This window comes from Oncorhynchus clarkii, chromosome 5 (genome assembly GCF_045791955.1).
Source record: "Oncorhynchus clarkii lewisi isolate Uvic-CL-2024 chromosome 5, UVic_Ocla_1.0, whole genome shotgun sequence".
Lineage (NCBI taxonomy): Eukaryota > Metazoa > Chordata > Actinopteri > Salmoniformes > Salmonidae > Oncorhynchus > Oncorhynchus clarkii.
Window position 1 is genome coordinate 15,481,636 of NC_092151.1, and position 18,627 is coordinate 15,500,262.

General features: G+C 41.5%; 2 protein-coding genes across 2 annotated transcripts; one reads left to right on the plus strand and one right to left on the minus strand.

Moving 5' to 3' along the window:
* The first annotated feature begins 21 nt into the window (after positions 1-21).
* LOC139408433 (mediator complex subunit 22) lies at positions 22-14,251 on the plus strand. Its single transcript, XM_071152297.1, has 5 exons — positions 22-100; positions 4,620-4,767; positions 4,954-5,034; positions 5,357-5,565; positions 13,280-14,251. The coding sequence occupies exons 2-5, from the start codon at positions 4,645-4,647 to the stop codon at positions 13,479-13,481; spliced, it is 615 nt and encodes a 204-aa protein (XP_071008398.1). The 5' UTR covers positions 22-100; positions 4,620-4,644; the 3' UTR covers positions 13,482-14,251.
* Positions 13,640-18,604, minus strand: c5h9orf78 (chromosome 5 C9orf78 homolog). The gene is made up of 9 exons (XM_071152291.1): positions 18,381-18,604; positions 18,177-18,236; positions 17,660-17,711; positions 17,459-17,529; positions 17,284-17,364; positions 15,598-15,795; positions 15,226-15,362; positions 14,895-15,005; positions 13,640-14,707 (listed from the first exon to the last, which is right to left on the minus strand). The coding sequence occupies exons 1-9, from the start codon at positions 18,458-18,460 to the stop codon at positions 14,610-14,612; spliced, it is 888 nt and encodes a 295-aa protein (XP_071008392.1). The 5' UTR covers positions 18,461-18,604; the 3' UTR covers positions 13,640-14,609.
* Positions 18,605-18,627: the final 23 nt, after the last annotated feature.

The window sequence follows — 18,627 nt, forward strand, 5'->3', positions numbered from 1 at the left end:
TTTATGTGACGTCATAAACAATCGACGGCAGTGGTGATTTTGAACGGGATGTGCACCTTTCTATTTTCATAAATAATAGTTTTCAACAATGTATTAGGAGGTACGTGATGTTTTATAATTGATATAGAACTGTATATACCATGCACAAATAGATGACCTCAGTATTGACGGTTTGTGATTTGTGGTTGAGTTCATCGATTTCTCTTCATTTCTACAAGTAGCAGTAGCGGTGGGTGCGTGGGTAAAATCACTGGCGAATCCAGAAAAAACATTATTACAACCTAAGCGTTGTGATAATTGCGTTGTTTGCTCTAAAAAAAATAGTGTTAGTTAATATGCCTTGCACCCGTGATATACAGGTCTAAAGGCCGAGACAATAAGAAGACACAGTGGCAGAATAAATTCAACCACACCTTTCTCACAAAACTGGAGCGCAACCTCTGTCCGGTGAAGTCCACAAAGCATATTGCATGTTACAAACGCATTCGTGCAAGTAGAAAAAACATGTTGACTCACCCTACTTGTAGAGGAAGCTTATGTCATCCGCCGCTCTTTCATGTTGGCGAAACTGTCTATCACGCTGTCATACAGTACAGGCATTTATTTTTGGTTATCTTAGGCTACCTGGCTAAAATACTAGCTCGCTTGCCTGACTTACTTTCATGTGAAACGTTAGCTAATTAACATTAGCCTTTTATCCTCTCAGGCCAGGAACACAACAATGAGTTATCCGAGTTAGAGGTCGACCGATTATGATTTTTCAACGCCGATAACGTAAACTCGTACATCGCCTTGGTCCGTACAATTGCCCTTATTCTAGCGCCCCAAAAAGTAATACTTCCAGATCAACTGTAATGTCAATACCATTGTAAAGCACAATTTATCCAATTTCCAACATAATCAATTACATGACCTAAACGCTGCCCGTTTCTGCATAATTAAAGCAGGCAATGAGCCCGTCTGGTCTTTTTAAAAATGGCGGGTGGGGAAGCGAAACTAATGCGTGATAGTGAGAAGGAGAGATGTTGTGTGGGAAAATTGCTTTTTTTCATTTGATCTGTCCAACGTATCACCTTATCGCCTCTAAAATGTAAATAAAACACTATAAAGAGTTTATATAATGTGTCATTACATACCTATTTGAAGGTTTGTGTTGAATTTGAATCAGGTTTTTAGGGCGGTGCTAAAGTGATCTTAGACGTAAACAGCGGCTTTGAGAATGATGATCGCATGCAATGATGACAAAAAAAAATGACTATGTATCCCCCCCCCCTTACCCCGCCACTGTCCATTTCTTGTTTTTAAAGTATGATAGAAGTGCTACACCTGGTGGAGAGAGATTGTAAGACAGAAATAGTTGCTTTATGCGTGCTGTACGTTACGACATGACACGTCAAGATGTAACGGAGGGTCAGTTTTTTTCAACTTTTCTCCAATACTATAGAGCCATTACCATGTCGATCAACGCTTGAATAGAAACCTAGTTCACACCCCCGATTTTGACGTCAACACAGTCGCTACAGTCCCATTAGTTTTCTTTGTAGCCTCGTTTGAATTTTGCGGTTGCGCACATTTGTATGGAATGGGGTGAGTTTACGTTACCGATTATTGGAGGACCAAAAAAAGCCAGATACCGATTAATTGGCCAATTTTTTAAAATGTATTTGTAATAATGACAATTACAAACAATACTGAATGAACACTTATTTTAACTTAATATAATACATCAATAAAATCAATTTAGCCTCAAATAAATAATGAAACATGTTCAATTTGGTTTAAATAATGCAAAAGCAAAGTGTTGGAGAAGAAAGTAAAAGTGCAATATGTGCCATGTAAGAAAGCTAACATTTTAGTTCCTTGCTCAGAACATGAGAACATATGAAAGCTGGTGGTTCCTTTTAACATGAGAAGTTTTAGGTTGCAGTTAATATAGGAATTATAGGACTATTTCTCTCTATACCATTTGTATTTCATTAACCTTTGACTATTGGATGTTCTTATAGGCACTTTAGTATTGCCAGTGTAACAGTATAGCTTCCGTCCCTCTCCTCGCTCCTACTTGGGCTCGAACCAGGAACACATCGACAACAGCCACCCTCGAAGCAGTGTTACCCATGCAGAGCAAGGGGAACAACCACTCCAATTCTCAGAGCGAGTGACGTTTGAAACGCTATTAGCGCGCACCCCTCTAACTAGCTAGCCATTTCACATCGGTTAACCAGCCTAATCTCGGGAGTTGATAGGCTTGAAGTCATAATCAGCGCAATGCTTGAAGCATTGCGAAGAGCTGCTGGCAAAACGCACGAAAGTGCTGTTTGAATGAATGCTTACGAGCCTGCTGGTGCCTACCATCGCTCAGTCAGACTGCTCTATCAAATCATAGACTTAATTATAACATAATAACACACAGAAATACGAGCCGTAGGTCATTAATATGGTCGAATCCGGAAACTATCATCTCAAAAACAAGATGTTTATTCTTTCAGTGAAATACGGAACCGTTCCATATTTTATCTAACGGGTGACATCCATAAGTCTAAATATTCCTGTTACATTGCACAACCTTCAATGTTATGTCATAATTACGTAAAATTCTGGCAAATTATGCGGCCGAAACTGTTGCATATTCACTGACTCTGTGTCATATGAACGCAAGAGAAGTGCCACAATTTCACCTGGTTAATATTGCCTGCTAACCCGGATTTCTTTTAGCTAAATATGCAGGTTCAAAAATATAAACTTCTGTGTATTGATTTTAAGAAAGGCATTGATGTTTATGGTTAGGTACACATTGGAGCAAGGACAGTCCTTTTTCACGAATACGCACCACATCGATTAAATGCAACGCAGGATACGCTAGATAAACTAGTAATATCATCAACCGTGTGTAGTTAACTAGTGGTTATGATGGATTGATTGATTGTTTTTTATAAGATAAGTTTAATGCTAGCTAGCAACTTACCTTGGCTTACTGCATTCGCGTAACAGGCAGGCTCCTCGTGGAGTGCAATGAGAGGCAGGTGGTTAGAGCGTTGGACTAGTTAACTGTAAGGTTGCAAGATTGAATCCCCGAGCTGACAAGGTCAAAATCTGTCGTTCTGCCCCTGAACAAGGCAGTTAACCCACCGTTCCTAGGCCGTCATTGAAAGTAAGAATGTGTTCTTAACTAACTTGCCTGGTTAAAAAAATATTTGAAATCGGCCCTAATTAATCGGCCATTCCGATTAATCGGTCGACCTCTAATCCGAGTTATCCCATAAAACAGCTAAATATTACCACACCATACAAAGATAAAATTAGTGCTTGTGTTATGTATACCATATTACTATAACTTTTGAATTAATGGTTGGATCAGAATCAAATCCCTATCTCCACCCATGCCTAATATAGGAAAGGGACCATTCTAGCTAGCTAGCCACTGGAAGACAAAAACACAGCTAGTAGACGCAAATTGACAGCAGTGATGTGAAATACAAACTGGCTTCCCTTGACCCTTTATTTTGGTGCACCAGGACTATTCACAGTTGAGCGCACTCAGTTTAGGTCAATGCTGATTGGCTATTATTTTGTCTTTTTTTTATTAACCAAATGCTCGCTGGCTTCCCTTGCATTGAATGCTACTGGCCAGACAGGGGCACTGTTTTGCTTTCTCCGGTGAGATACAGTACATTCAGCCTCTTGCGAATTGAAGGAAAATTATGAAACACAGAGAGACAAAAGACAATTTTTTATTTTTTTTTTGTATTTGTATTTTTTGGGGCTTCTCCTGGCATTCATGAATGCGACGCCACTGTCAAGTGTAAAAAGTCAAGACATTGGCTTATGGCGCTGGAGATTGGAGGTGTCCTGTGAGAGAAAGGCATGTTGAGGTTGCCAGGGTTAGAGCAGTACAGAAAGTGTTGTATGCTGAAGCAATGAAGAGAGTGGTAGAGGAAGATGGGTACAGGGTGAGGGATTCTGAGAAGATTCCTGTGAGTAGGCAGAGACCAATAAAGCGTTATGGGAATAAAATGTGCTTCGTAAGGTGGGTTTTTTAGTATTCATAGCCATGGTTGTCAACTGTACTGCAGAAATGGAACGTAAGTCACAGAAAACAGCTGCAGAGAAGTACTTGGGACTGTTGGATCTAGGAATACAGGCATGTCGCTACACCCGCAATAACTTCTGCTAAATATATGTATGTGACCAATACATCTTGATTTGATTGCGAGATTTTACTGCAGAAGAGTTGCAGGGGATATTGAGTGATAGTGTTCTGTCCTCCCAGACCATTGGCCTGGAGAAGGGTAAGATAGGGTTGAATAGTGGAATTAGGTAGTGTTTTTTTGAGGGGCTAATAGTTGTCAGGGTCATTTTAATCTCCCCCAATTTTGTATTGCCGTAATTTAACATAGGTAGGTTGTGACTATCCTCACACTCCGGTACAATAGGTGGCAGTGTATGCACCTAAAAGTTGGAATGTGATCCGCCAACCCAATCCCAAAGAAGACGAAGAAGTCAAGACATTGCATTTGATGATGCGCGCTAGCAATGCCATGCCGTTTTATTTTGCTGGCTAACTACAGTATAACGTGGAGGTATTTTGAATGTTATGTATCTCCTTTATTTGCTTTTAGGGGTTTGTTTACATTCCTGAATACGATGGCCAATCAAAGAGCGCTCCCTCAAAGCAAGGAGAGTCTTCTTCAGAACTACAACAAAAGACTGAAGGATGATATCAGGTCCATTCTAGATAACCTCACGGAAATCATAAAAACCGCAAAGGTAGCTGTAACGTTACGGTATTGTGTGTGTGTGTGTGTGTGTGTGTGTGTGTGTGTGTGTGTGTGTGTGTGTGATCATGCGATCACATTTGAGTGTGTTTTTTTTACTGAAAGAATGACGGTTTAACCCATAAAGTCATTCTATCTCTTCTGTTCAACCAAAATGTGTTGTGTTGTTTTGCTCCAGGTAGAGGACGAGACACAGGTCTCTCGGGCTACTCAGGCTGAGCAGGACCACTATGAGATGCATGTCAGAGCAGCCAACATTGTAAGTACATGCCAGCAAGACTCCCTCGAGACTAGGAGAGCTTTCCTTCAACTTTAAACCCCTTGCTTAGGGAACTTAATGGTTGAGTTGGAATTCAACCCTGGGTCATGTTCATTTGGGCCTGCAATGGAAAACATTTGAAAACATTTTGGAACAGAAAACTCAAATGAGCGTTTCTTATTGAACAATTTCAGGTAGTCCCACCCTGTTTCAGTCTGTTTCTTCCACATTTGTTGCATAATGAACATGACCCTGTATTGAGTGCATGTTACAAGGCAAAAGCACCAGTGATAATCCCAGTGGTTTGTTGTTGTGTCTGAAGGTGCGTGCGGGCGAGTCCCTGATGAAGCTAGTGTCGGACCTGAAACAGTTCCTGATCCTCAACGACTTCCCTTCGGTCAACGAGGCCATCAGCCTGCAGAACCAGCAGCTGCGCTCGCTGCAGGAGGAGTGCGACAAGAAGCTCACCTCGCTCCGTGACGAGATCGCCATCGACCTGTACGAGCTAGAGGAAGAATATTACTCCTCCAGGTACAAGTAGGCTCATACTGCACAGTCAAGGTTCGGTTGATCCACTCTATCTTGACTTATAGCCCCTATTCCCCCTCACTGTCGTGCCTTATGAAGGGTTTATCTTACCCCACCACCTCAGTCATCGCCATTAGTCCTTTAGTGTCTCTGTGTATTGCGTCAACTTCAATAGAATATCCAAATGCTGGTTTTAACAGCAAAATAGATGGTTGATCTATGGGCAAAGTTATTTTGCAGTACATTCACCATGATGAATCTAATCTCATTTGGTTGAAAATTAAATTATGTGCCTTGTTTGTAATGCCTCTGGAAGTTTTTTTTTATATCCTCATGTATGAAAGATTGTAGGTCTCAACATGGTAAATGTTATACCCAATCATAAGTGTGGTCCTAGTGTACACTATATATACAAAAGTATGTGGACACCCCTTCAAATTTGTGGCTTCTGCTATTTCAGCCTCACCTGTTGCTGACAGGTTTATAACATCGAGCACACAGCCATGCAATCTCCATAGACAAATATTGGCAGTAGAATGGCCTTACTCGAGCTCAGTGACGTTCAACATGGCACCGCCATAGGATTCCAACTTTCCAACATGTTAGTTCATTACATTTCTGCCCTGTTAGAGCTGCTCCCTGTCAACTGTAAGTGCTGTTATTGTGAAGTGGAAACGTCTAGGATCAACAACGGCTCAGCCGCGAAGTGGTAGCCACACATGCTCACAGAACGGGACCACAGAATGATGAAGTGCGTAGAGCGTCTGTCCTCGTTTGCAACACTCACTACCGAGTTCCAAACTGCCTCTGGAAGCAACGTCAGCACAATAACTCTTCGTCAAGAGCTTCATGAAATAGGTTTCCATGGCCGAGCAGCCGCACACAAGCCTAAGATCACCATGCGCGATGCCAAGAGTCGGCAGGAGTGCTGTAAAGTTTGCCGCCATTGGAGTCTGTAGCATTGGAAATGCGTTCTCTGGAGTGATGAATCACGCTTCACCATTTGTCAGTCCGATGAATGAATCTGGGTTTGGTGGATGACAGGAGAACGCTACATGCCCGAATGCATAGTGCCAACTGTAAAGTTTGGTTGAGGAGGAATACTTGTCTGGGGCTGTTTTTCATGGTTTGGGCTAGGCCCCTTAGTTCCAGTGGAGGGAAATCTCAATGCTACAGCATATAATGACATTCTAGACAATTCTGTGCTTCCAACTTTGTAGTAACAGTTTGGGGAAGGCCCTTTCCTGTTTCAGCATCTCAAAGCACCCATGCACAAAGCGAGGTCCATACAGAAATGGTTTCTTGAGATCGGTGTGGAAGAACTTGACTGGCCTGCACAAAGCCCTGACCTCAACCCAATCGAACCCCTTTGTGATGAATTGGAACGCTGACTGCAAGTCAGGCCTAATCACCCAACATCAGTGCCCGACTTCAGTAATGCTCTTGTGGCTGAATGGAAGCAAGTCCCCGCAGCAATGTTCCAACATCTAGTGGAAAACCTCCCAGAAGAGTGGAAGCTGTTATAGCAGCAAAGGGCGGACCAACTCCATATTAAGGCCCATGATTTTGGAATGAGATGTTCAACGAGCAGGTGTCCACTTACTGTTGGTCATGTAGTGTATCTAGTTGCTATATTTTTCCTCGGTTGTTTGTAATAGGCTGATGACTGAGAGAACATACAGTTGAAGTCGGAAGTTTACATACACTTAGGTTGAAGTCATTAAAACTCATTTTTCAACCACTCCACAACCACTTTCTTGTTGACAAACTATAGTTTTGGCAAGTTGGTTAGGACATCTACTTCGTGCATGACACAAGTAATTTTTCCAACAATTGTTTACAGACAGATTATTTCACTTATAATTCACTGTATCACAATTCCAGTGGGTCAGAGGTTTACCTACGCTAAGTTGACTGTGCCTTTAAACAGCTTGGAAAATTCCAGAAAATGGACATAATTTGAGTCAATTGGAGGTGTACCTGTGGATGTATTTCAAGGCCTACCTTCAAACTCAGTGCCTCTTTGCTTGACATCATGGGAAAATCAAAAGAAATCAGCCAAGACCTCAGAAAGAAAATGGTAGACCTCCACAAGTCTGGTTCATCCTTGGGAGCAATTTCCAAACGCCTGAAGGTACCACGTTCATCTGTACAAACAATAGCACACAAGTATAAACACCATGGGACCACGCAGCCGTCATACCGCTCAGGAAGGAGACGCGTTCTGTCTCTTAGAGATGAACGTACTTTGTTGCGAAATGTGCAAATCAATCCCATAACAACAGAAAAGGACCTTGTGAAGATGCTAGACGAAACCGGTACAAAAGTATCTATATCCACAGTAAAAAGAGTCCTATATCGACATAACCTGAAAGGCCACTCAGCAAGGAAGAAACCACTGCTCCAAAACCGCCATAAAAAAGCCACACTACGGTTTGCAACTGCACATGGGGACAAAGATTGTACTTTTTGGAGAAATGTCCTCTTGTCTGATGAAACAAAAATAGAACTGTTTGGCCATAATGACCATCGTTATGTCTGGAGGAAAAAGGGGGAGGCTTGCAAGCCGAAGAACACCATCCCAACCGTGAAGCACGGGGGTGGCAGCATCATGTTGTGGAGGCACTGGTGCACTTCACAAAATAGATGGCATCATGAGGGAGGAAAATTGTGTGGATATTTTGAAGCAACATCTCAAGACATCAGTCACGAAGTTAAAGCTTGGTTGCAAATGGGTATTCCAAATGGACATTGACCCCACGCATACTTCCAAAGTTGTGGGAAAATGTCTTAAGGACAACAAAGTCAAGGTATTGGAGTGGCCATCACAAAGCCCTGACCTCAATCCTATAGAAAATGTGTGGGTAGAACTGAAAAGGCAAGGATGCCTACAAACCTACTCAGTTACAACAGTTCTGTCAGGAGTAATGGGCCAAAATTCACCCAACTTATTGTGGGAAGCTTGTGGAAGGCTACCCAAAACGTTCACCTAAGTTAAGCAATTTAAAGGCAATGCTACCAAATACTAATTGAGTGTATGTAAACTTCTGACCCACTGGGAATGTGATGAAAGAAACAAAAGCTGAAAGAAATGATTCTCTCTATTATTCTGAAATTCACATTCTTAAAATAAAGTGGTGATCCTAACTAGAGGTTGACCGATTAATCGGAATGGCAGAATTTCAAGTTTTCATAACAATCGGTAATCTACATTTTTGGACACTGATCATGGCAGATTACATTGCACTCCACGAGGAGACTGCGTGGCAGGCTGACTACCTGTTATGCGAGTGCAGCAAGGAGCCAAGGTAAGGTGCTAGATATCATTAAATGTATCTTATAAAAACAATCAATCTTAACAATCACTACACAGGTTGATGATATTACTAGTTTATCCAGCTTGTCCTGCGTTGCATATAATCGATGCGGTGCCTGTTAATTTATCATTAAATCATAGCCTACTTCGCCAAACGGGTGATTTAACAAGTGCATTCGTGAAAAAAGCACTGTCGTTGCACCAATGTGTACCTAACCATAAACATCAACGCCTTTCTTAAAATCAATACACAAGTATATATTTTTAAACCTGCATATTTAGTTAATATTGCCTGCTAACATGAATTTATTTTAACTAGGGAAATTGTGTCACTTATCTTCTGTTCTGTGCAACAGAGTCAGGGTATATGCAGCAGTTTGGGCCGCCTGGCTCGTTGCGAACTGTGTGAAGACCATTTCTTCCTAACAAAGACAGCCAACTTCGCCAAATGGGGGATGATTTAACAAAAGCGCATTTGCGACTGGGAGGTCCATGGGGCGACGCACAATTGACCTAGCGTCGTCCGGGTTAGGGAGGGTTTGGCCGGTAGGGATATCCTAGTCTCATCGCGCACTAGCGACTCCTGTGGCAGGCCGGGCGCAGTGCGCGCTAACCAGGTCGCCAGGTGCACAGCGTTTCTTTTGACACATTGGTGCGGCTGGCTTCCGGGATGGATGCGCGCTGTGTTAAGAAGCAGTTCGGCTTGGTTGGGTTGTGTTTCGGGGGGCGCATGGCTTTCGACCTTCGTCTCTCTAGAGCCCGTACGGGGGTTGTAGCGATGAGACAAGATAGTAACAACTAACAATTGGATACCACGAAATTGGGGAGATAAGGGGGTAAAATTAGGGGGTAAAATTAATGAAATTTCACGAATGTACCTAACCATAAACATCAATGCCTTTCTTAAAATCAATACACAGAGGTATATTTTTTTTAACCTGCATATTTCATTAAAATAAATCCAGGTTAGCAGGCAATATTAAACTAGGGAAATTGTGCCATTTCTCTTGCGTTCATTGCAGAGTCAGGGTATATGCAACAGTTTGGGCCGCCTGGCTCGTTGCGAACTAATTTGCCAGAATTTTACGTAATTATGACATAACATGGAAGGTTGTGCAATGTTACAGGAATATTTAGACTTGTGGATGCCACCCATTAGATGAAATACGGAACGGTTCCGTATTTCACTGAAAGAAGAAACATTTTGTTATAGTTAGTTTAGTTTATTATAGTTTCCGGATTTGACCATATTAATGACCTGCGGCTCGTATTTCTGTGTGATATTATGTTATAATTAAGTCTATGATTTGATATTTGATAGAGCAGTCTGACTGAGCGGTGGTAGGCAGCAGCAGGCTCGTAAGCATTCATTCAAACAGCACTTTAGTGCGTTTGCCAGCAGTTCTTCGCTGTGCTTCAAGCATTGTGCTGTTTAACTCCCGAGATTAGGCTGTTGTAACGGATGTGAAATGGCTAGCTAGTTAGCGGTGTGCTCGGTAATAGCATTTAAATCGGTGACGATACTCGCTCTGAGACCTTGAAGTAGTTGTTCCCCTTGCTCTGCAAGGGCCGTGGCTTTTGTGGAGCGATGGGTAACGATGCTTCGAGGGTGACTGTTGTCGATGTGTTCCTGGGGCGAGGAGAGGGACGGAAGCTATACTGTTACGCTGGCAATACTAAAGTGCCTATAAAAACATCCAATAGTCAAAGGTATATGAAATACAAATGGTATAGAGAGAAAGAGTCCTATAATAACTACAACCTAAAACTTATTACCTGGGAATATTGAAGACTCATGTTAAAAGAACCACCAGCTTTCATATGTTCTCATGTTCTGAGCAAGGAACTTAAACGTTAACTTTCTTACATGGCACATATTGCACTTTTACTTTCTTCTCCAACACTTTGTTTTTGCATTATTTAAACCAAATTGAACATGTTTCATTATTTACTTGGAGGCTAAATTGATTTTATTGATGTATTATATTTAGTTAAAATAAGTGTCCATTCAGTATTGTTGTAATTGTCATTATTACGAATAAATAAAAAATAAAAATCAGCCGATTAATCGTTTTCTGCTTTTTTTGGTCCTCCAATAATCGGTTTCGGCGTTGAAAAATCATAATTGGTCGACCTCTAATCCTAACTGACCTAAAATAGGGAATTTTTACTAGGATTAAATGTCAGGAATTGTGAAAAACTGAGTTGAAATGTATTTGGCTAAGGTGTATGCAAACTTCCAACTTCAACTGTATACCGTTTATAGGTATCTAGGTAACACATTCTTAAGCTTTACAGTCAGTATTTGTGGACTGGTGAGTGGGTGTAGTTGTGTGCTGAAATGTGGATAAGATCCTTTAGTAAACTATTCAATCATGTAATTGAAAGATTTGTGTTAACTCAGAGCAAACGGCTCAGGAAGGGAAATGTAAGAAAAAACATGTTTTAAAAATGCTTTCATTGCAAAATACTTGGAATCTAATGAAGAAGAAAAAACTATGCTTTAATTACAAAATCACTGTAAGATCATTTCTACAAGCAAAAGTATTATGCATTTATAACCCTAATTATAAATTGTGAACATATAGGTCCATTAACCAACACACAGGCATTTGTGTTATTTATTTTCTATTGAATGGTTTTATACTGGAAAGTGCTAGACAAATCTAATCTCTATGAGGGTTCCAGAAACTTTGCATTGAACGGAATCCAGTGTTGTATCTGACAATTGACCAAGCCAGTAACCGTGCAAACTGTGTTCACAAAGCATGCACTGTTGCACACACATCAACTATGGCAATATGTATTTAGTCTGTGTCCGTCACCTGCATAGACCAATGATGTATATAAACCCTGGATTGCTGATGCAATCTATTGACCATTGAGAGGCTTTGAAGCCACCGGTCGGCCATATTTGCCCTGCCCAGTAGGAGCAGTCCTCCATAGGAATGAATGGAGTGTTTAAATTAAATTTTCAAGGACAAAATTGCATGTATTTAAGTGTTTTTGTTGTTGTAGTGGCGACAGTAACATTAGTAATCTCCCAAAATTATACTTTGTAAGGAAAAAAATAGCTCACAATATAATGTAAAAGTATGCATTAAGGTATCTGTAATAGAATAAATGTGGCAAAAACAAATGTAGACATTAATAAATGCATTTCTATTCCATTTTTTACACTGGTGGGGGGGCATGTCAAGATGGAGGCATGGTGGCTTCAACACAGCATATAGTGTGTGTGTGTGTGTGTGGTCATATAGTGTGTGTGTGTGTGTGTGTGTGTGTGTGTGTGTGTGTGTGTGTGTGTGTGTGTATATATATATATATATATATATATATATATATCATTGGCATAGACCAAGTATTTTATCTTTATAAACACTGAAAAATAAACTAGAGACAAAACAATGTAATTTTCTGTCTAATTTATTTAACTGTGAGAAATCTAGCTGTCTCTAGATGCTGCTTTTCAGCATGCAAGGTGTTGTATCCCCTCTTTTTCTTTGCCTGTGCATTTCCTGTTCTTTGCCCTGCATCAGGATCTAATGCACTTCTGGGGGTAAGATTACACAGCTAGGTGATACAAACTAGGGTTGTCACGACACCAGTATTGTGATACTACGATACTTGATTTTCCTTGGCAAAAAGGAAAACACAAAGCAGACTAAACTCCTTGATCCTTTAAAAACCCACTGTATGTGACATATAGTGTGCTTTAGCTTGGAAAAGAAACATGGGATTCTGGGTGACAACATCAGGCTGCTGGTTTCTGACATTAGGACTGTTTTCCTCAGGAAATTCAGTATGCGTCATGTTTTGTTTTGATTCCTTCCCACGATACTTCAGAGTATCACATTACTTGTATCGCAACAACCCTAATACCAACAACTAGTGTATCTAACAGTCAGTTACAGATGACCCAACTCTACGTTTACATTTGAGGCATTTAGCAGACGCAATTAGTGTTACATGCCTTTCTCAAGGGCACATAGACAGATTTTTACCTACTCATTGACCCTTTGCTCCAGGTCATGTTTCATTGATTGTGTTGCATTTGGAAATGGAAACAAAACAAGCAATGAATGTATCCAGTTTACCATCTTTGAGACTGCATTGAGACTGCATTGCAGCTGTCTTCGAAGACGAAGAGGAATGAAAGACTACAGACATATATTTAGGGAAATGGTCACAGCACCAGACACTAGACCTAGCTGACATTCCTCTGGAATCCTTTTAGAGCTTAAGCTTGTACTTCATACTGCTGTTTCCTGTGCATCATTCCTGTGTCTGTCTCTTTAATGCAGGTGTGTGTCTGTACTCAACCAGATGTGTCAGACACACACCTCTCTTCTCTGTGCTTTGCTGATTCTATGCCCCTCTATGGTTTTTGTTCTGGTAAAGCTACGGTCAGTGGGACAGTGCCGACCTGCCCCTGTGTGAGGCCTACTGGCGTTGGGACAGTTGGGCGTCCCCGGACGGGGGCACCACCTCCGGGCCAGCCCAGGGGGTCGAGGAGGACACAGACGGACCTGCCTCCCAGGAGACCACCCCCAAACACCACCTCAACGGACACGGGACCACCGCCGCGGCAGACAAGCCCTAAAGCAGACCACATATAGATGTAGAATGGACCTCTCCCTCCAACACTGTCACTCAGATTCTCAGTGGTACGTAGATTAGTGTTAATGTATCATAGTCTATCCATGTACAGTATGACAAGTCTTCCACTGTCAGTGTGTCTGGTGGAAATGGGGGGCAAGCAAAACTGAAGACCTTTAATGTTTCAAGGGTATTCCTCTGTATACTTTAAGATTACAAGGGATCAGTATGATGAACACTGTTGATAAGCTAACGAACGTTACACTCCAACTGCACAAATATCACTCATACTTTAATGAATCAATAATGGTAATCCATCTAAGGTTGGTTCTCCGATAGTTTATAAATGCTGTAAGCTCTGTAGCAAGGTATCCGACCAAATGGATAGAGTATGTTTTGTTTTTTCAAGTTAAATTTGGACAAGATTAGAGATAATGCTTAATGCAACTAGTGTGAAGACTTAGCTGGCCCAAACAACTTGTTTTTGCCCTGTCGGTCTAATATCCCCATTACATACACTTGTTGAGATTTAGTTTGAAAGACATTTCAGTTACCCCAGTGGCAGAAACATGGTGCATTACTGATGCCAATTTCTTTATTTTGGTTAACTTGTCTAAATGTATGACCATAAGACTGCATGTCATGCAAATGTATGGATGTTATGTTCTTGGATATCTTTTGTAGCATTATTTTTGTAATTTTGCAATTTCAGTTAGTAAGCTTTTAATTGCATGAAGAATTTGACAAGTGAATAAAACACCATTATAAACTCAAGCCTGTCTCTAATCTTTAAAAAAAAAGATTTCTGGAACAATCCAAAAATAGTCAGCTATTACTACTGGTTTTGTTCTGACAAATGTCAAAGAGAACATGGTACATTTATTGTAGAAACCAAGGATGGAATGACATCAAATAATTCAGATGTATGACATTTCACATGCTATTGATAGAATACACTACATCAATCGAGTCCCAGACAAAACAACAAAAGCTGGAAACAAAAAGCAGAAGGGGCTATTTATACAAATGGGCATAGATTTGTTTTTCTAAAGGAAAAACTAAGCCTAGCCCTAGACTAAAAATCATGTTCAATGGAGATTATCCAAATTCCAGTCAAAGGGCAAATCTATCCTCAGTATCTACGGTTCATCTTCTTGAACTTCTCGTAGTGGTAGTCGTCCGTGGCCTTCTCATTGTTAGGCCTCTTACGATGGTTGGCTGGTTCCACAGCTGGAAGAGACATGAGAGCAGATTGACAGTTAACGTCTCTAATATTTCAGCTAAAAATATACAAATGTCTTCATCTCAGATACTGTGTTATGCTATCAGTATTAGCTGTGGCTTCTCTCTAGCAATATGTTTGTATATATCCTCTGGTCTGTAGTGGTTGATGCAGTTGTGTGGATTCTTCTCTTACCCTCTGGTCCTGGTTTCTCTGTGTCACCCACACGAAGAGGCCTGGCCTCTGGCTCCTTTGGTTTGTGTCTGTTGTGGTGTCTCTGTGGGGCGTTCACATCTTCACGGTAGACTGGGAAAAAAAAAAGATATTCACACAGTTAAAAAAAAGATATTCACACAGTTAAAGGCTGACAGATCAACATGTGTAAAACAGGTGGACATGATTTGATGTCATGCTACGGAGTCGAGTCAAGCCTAGCTGTACTGGGCTGGCCTGGTTACGCATCCACCACTGTTCGGGTCTGCCCTGTAGTGTGAAGCAGGTATCAGATGACATGAACATAACTCACAGCGGTTGTGCTGGACGTAGTTGACAGCGATGTTGGTGGGGACGAAGGAGGTACCGTTGTCCTTCTTCTTGTTCCTCTGATCCTGTAGCAGCTTGGCCTTGGCCTCCTCTGTGAAGATGATGTTCTTTATCTTAGCACTGAAAAACAAAAATCTGAAATAATGCTCTTTATCTAAGCTTCAAGGTGTGCTAAACAAACACAGCTGTTGTGCAAGGTTTTCAGTCACTGGATTTGTTGTGGTAAGATTACGAGACATTGCTATAGTTGCTACAGACATTAATACAGATTTAACAAGAGCAAAAAAACAGAACTCCTAGGGGAAACACTCTTGGTGTATTCAGCTGCAGAAACATTGAGACCCTGGCCACTCACTCAATGCCAAGGTCAACTTCGGGGATCCCACTCAGCATCTGATTGGACAACATCTCTTCAGTCTTCTTGGCCGAGTTGACTCGGATGTTCTCCGGCAGCTCGTACAGGAGGTCCTCAGCGTTCTTCACTTTTACCTTCTGCTCCTCCGCTTCCACCAAGCCCTTCTTCTTCTTCAGCTCTGTCTCAATGTACTTCATCCTAGTCGGGGGGGAGAACATTTAAAAATATACAGCAAAATATAGAACTTCAATTGTGAACTGAGACATCAGTGAGACCTCATCAGACAAGATGAGAACTCAGCAAAAAAATGTCCCTTTTTCAGAACCCTGTCTTCCAAAGATAATTAGTAAAAATCCACAGATCTTCATTGTAAAGGGTTTAAACACTGTTTCCCATGCGTGTTCAATGAACCACAAACAATTAAAGAACATGCACCTGTGGAACGGTCATTAAGACACTAACAGCTTACAGACGGTAGACAATTAAGGTCACAGTTCTGAAAACTTGGGACACAAGAGGCCTTTCTACTGACTCTGAAAAACACTAAAAGAAAGATGCCAAGGGTCCCTGCTCATCTGCGTGAACGTGCCTTAGGCATGCTGCAAGGACGCATGAGGACTGCAGATGGGCAGCAATTTATTGCCAGGGCCACGAGTTACACCAGGAATGCACAATCCCTCCATCAGTGCTCAGACTGACCGCAGTAGGCTGAGAGAGGCTGGACTGAGGGCTCACAGCAAAAACTGGCCTGTTGTAAGGCAGGTCCTCATCAGACATCACCGGCAACAACGTCGCCTATAGGCACAAACCCGTCGCTGGACCAGACAGGACTGGCAAAAAGTGCTCTTCACTGACGAGTTTTGTCTCACCAGGAGTGATGGTCGGATTCAAATTTATCGCGGAAGGAATGAGTGTTACACCGAGGCCTGTACTCTGGAGCGGGATCGATTTGGAGGGTCCGTCATGGTCTGGGGCCGTGTGTCACAGCATCATCGGACTGAGCTTGTTGTCATTGCAGGCAATCTCAACGCTGTGCGTTACAGGGAAGACATCCTCCTCCCTCATGTGGTACCCTTCCTACAAGCTCATCCTGACCTGACCCCCCCAGCATGATAATGCCACCAGGCATATTGCTTGTTCTGTGCGTGATTTCCTGCAAGACAGGAATGTCAGTGTTCTGCCATGGCCAATGAAGAGCCTGGATCTCAATCCCATTGAGCACGCCTGGGACCTGTTGGGTCGGAGGGTGATGGCTAGGGCCATTTCCCACAGACATGTCCGGGAACTTGCAGGTGCCTTGGTGGAAGAGTGGGGTAACATCTCACAGCAAAGAACTGGCAAATCCATGAGGAGGAAATACACTGCAGTACTTAATGCAGCTGGTGGCCACACCAGATACTGACTGTTACTTTTGATTTTGACCCTCCCTTTGTTCAGAGACACATTATTCCATTTATGTTAGTCACATGTCTGTGGAACTTGTTCAGTTTGTGTCTCAGTTGTTGAATCTTATGTTCATACAAATATTTACACAAGTTTGCTGAAAATAAACGCAGTTGAGAGAGAGGACATCTTTTTTTTCCTGAGTTTTTTTGTTTAATGTATTTTCCGTATGGCGTCAGCTAATGGGGATCCTAATAAAATCAAATAAAATGTTTGGTTTGTAGAGGTTTGTTGATAACATACATGTCGGCATCTTCATCTCGTCTGTTGGTCTCGGCAGAGAAAGAGGTGCCCAGATTAAGGTCCCCTGTGTCGTCATCGGTCCTGAAGGTGGAGAAGAGACATACACCATAAATACTGACAAAAACTTGGTCTTACACACTTTAAAAGCCTCAAACTGGTAGCAATAAAAGCTTACATGTCTCTGGCCCGGTCTTTAACTTTTTTCATGTCAACAACCCCCCCTGTCTTCAATTTAAAAGGGTCATTCTGTTGAGCAATGAAAGTTGAGAAGAACGTAGTTAGTATAAGATGTTTGAAGCAGAAGCAGAAACACAAACACATTCAATGTATCAACTACTGAACAATAACACTATGTAAACAAGGGAAAAAAACATACATCACCCCCTTCGTCCAAGCGAAGTTTCTCCCCCTCCAACAATGCGGCCACGCTGAATAGTACAACATAACAGAAAGTTAATCAGAACTTTTCAGTTTCGTTAAGGTACAATTTCTCAACTATTAAAGTAATTTTATAATATGCCTGTTTATTTTTTTTGAATATATGCTAAATTGTACATGCCTCAGTAGGCGCAAGTAACTGTCTTACTCCATCTTAACACAATAAGCTTGCTCATTTGAGTGTTTGTAAACAAACTATGATTAAAGCTATTATGTCTATCTCATGGACTGAGATAATGATTCAATTTATCCAGCCGAATCCCTTGGCTTTATAGCAGCAAACCAAGTTATGAGCCTGTAATTTGGCTGAAAACCCAATTCAGTCTTTTAAAAAATAAATGTTGATAATCAAATATTATTGCATAGCTAGCTGTGATATACACTTCTAGCTAAGTGCAATTAGCTAATGTACACAACAGCTGTTTAACTGCTGTTTAACTGTAAACTTTACCTACCTAACTCCAGTCTGTCTTTTCCGTAAACTCTGAAGTTCTTTAGCTTCGTCCAGTTTCGATCTGAGTAGAGAAAAAAAGATTTGACTAGTGTCAATATCAAGAACAGGAAGAACTGCTATCTGGCAATCGAAGTCATTAGCCAACTAGAAGCTAGCCATCATACACGTCGTGGCTAACTAAGGTAAGCTATATTTCAAACGTTACCTAACTTCAGCTGTTATCTCGTCTTCCTCTTCATCCGAAGAGCTTTCCCTTCTCCTTCTAAAGTTTTTTCCCGACGGCATTATTGTAGAGTTTTCGAAAGGATGGTAGCAAACGTTGTGTACACGACTTTACAGTGTACGCAGATGCTCTTTTGCCAACAATAATAACACAGGGGACAGATTTCGCTGACGGACCTATGCACCACTTCCCCCCAAACCGGATGTGACGTAATACTTGACGTGTATTG

What these genes read in the sequence shown, in the direction of transcription:
- LOC139408433 (XM_071152297.1), top strand. Translation starts at nt 4,645, where the DNA reads ATGGCCAATCAAAGAGCGCTCCCTCAAAGCAAGGAGAGTCTTCTTCAG. An exon ending in ATGTCAGAGCAGCCAACATT is followed by an intron (nt 5,035 to 5,356) that starts GTAAGTACATGC and finishes TTGTGTCTGAAG; the next exon opens with GTGCGTGCGGGCGAGTCCCT. An exon ending in GAAGAATATTACTCCTCCAG is followed by an intron (nt 5,566 to 13,279) that starts GTACAAGTAGGC and finishes GTTCTGGTAAAG; the next exon opens with CTACGGTCAGTGGGACAGTG.
- c5h9orf78 (XM_071152291.1), bottom strand. Translation starts at nt 18,460, where the DNA reads ATGCCGTCGGGAAAAAACTTTAGAAGGAGAAGGGAAAGCTCTTCGGAT. An exon ending in GAGATAACAGCTGAAGTTAG is followed by an intron (nt 18,237 to 18,380) that starts GTAACGTTTGAA and finishes TTCTCTACTCAG; the next exon opens with ATCGAAACTGGACGAAGCTA. An exon ending in GCTTGGACGAAGGGGGTGAT is followed by an intron (nt 17,530 to 17,659) that starts GTATGTTTTTTT and finishes ATTGCTCAACAG; the next exon opens with AATGACCCTTTTAAATTGAA.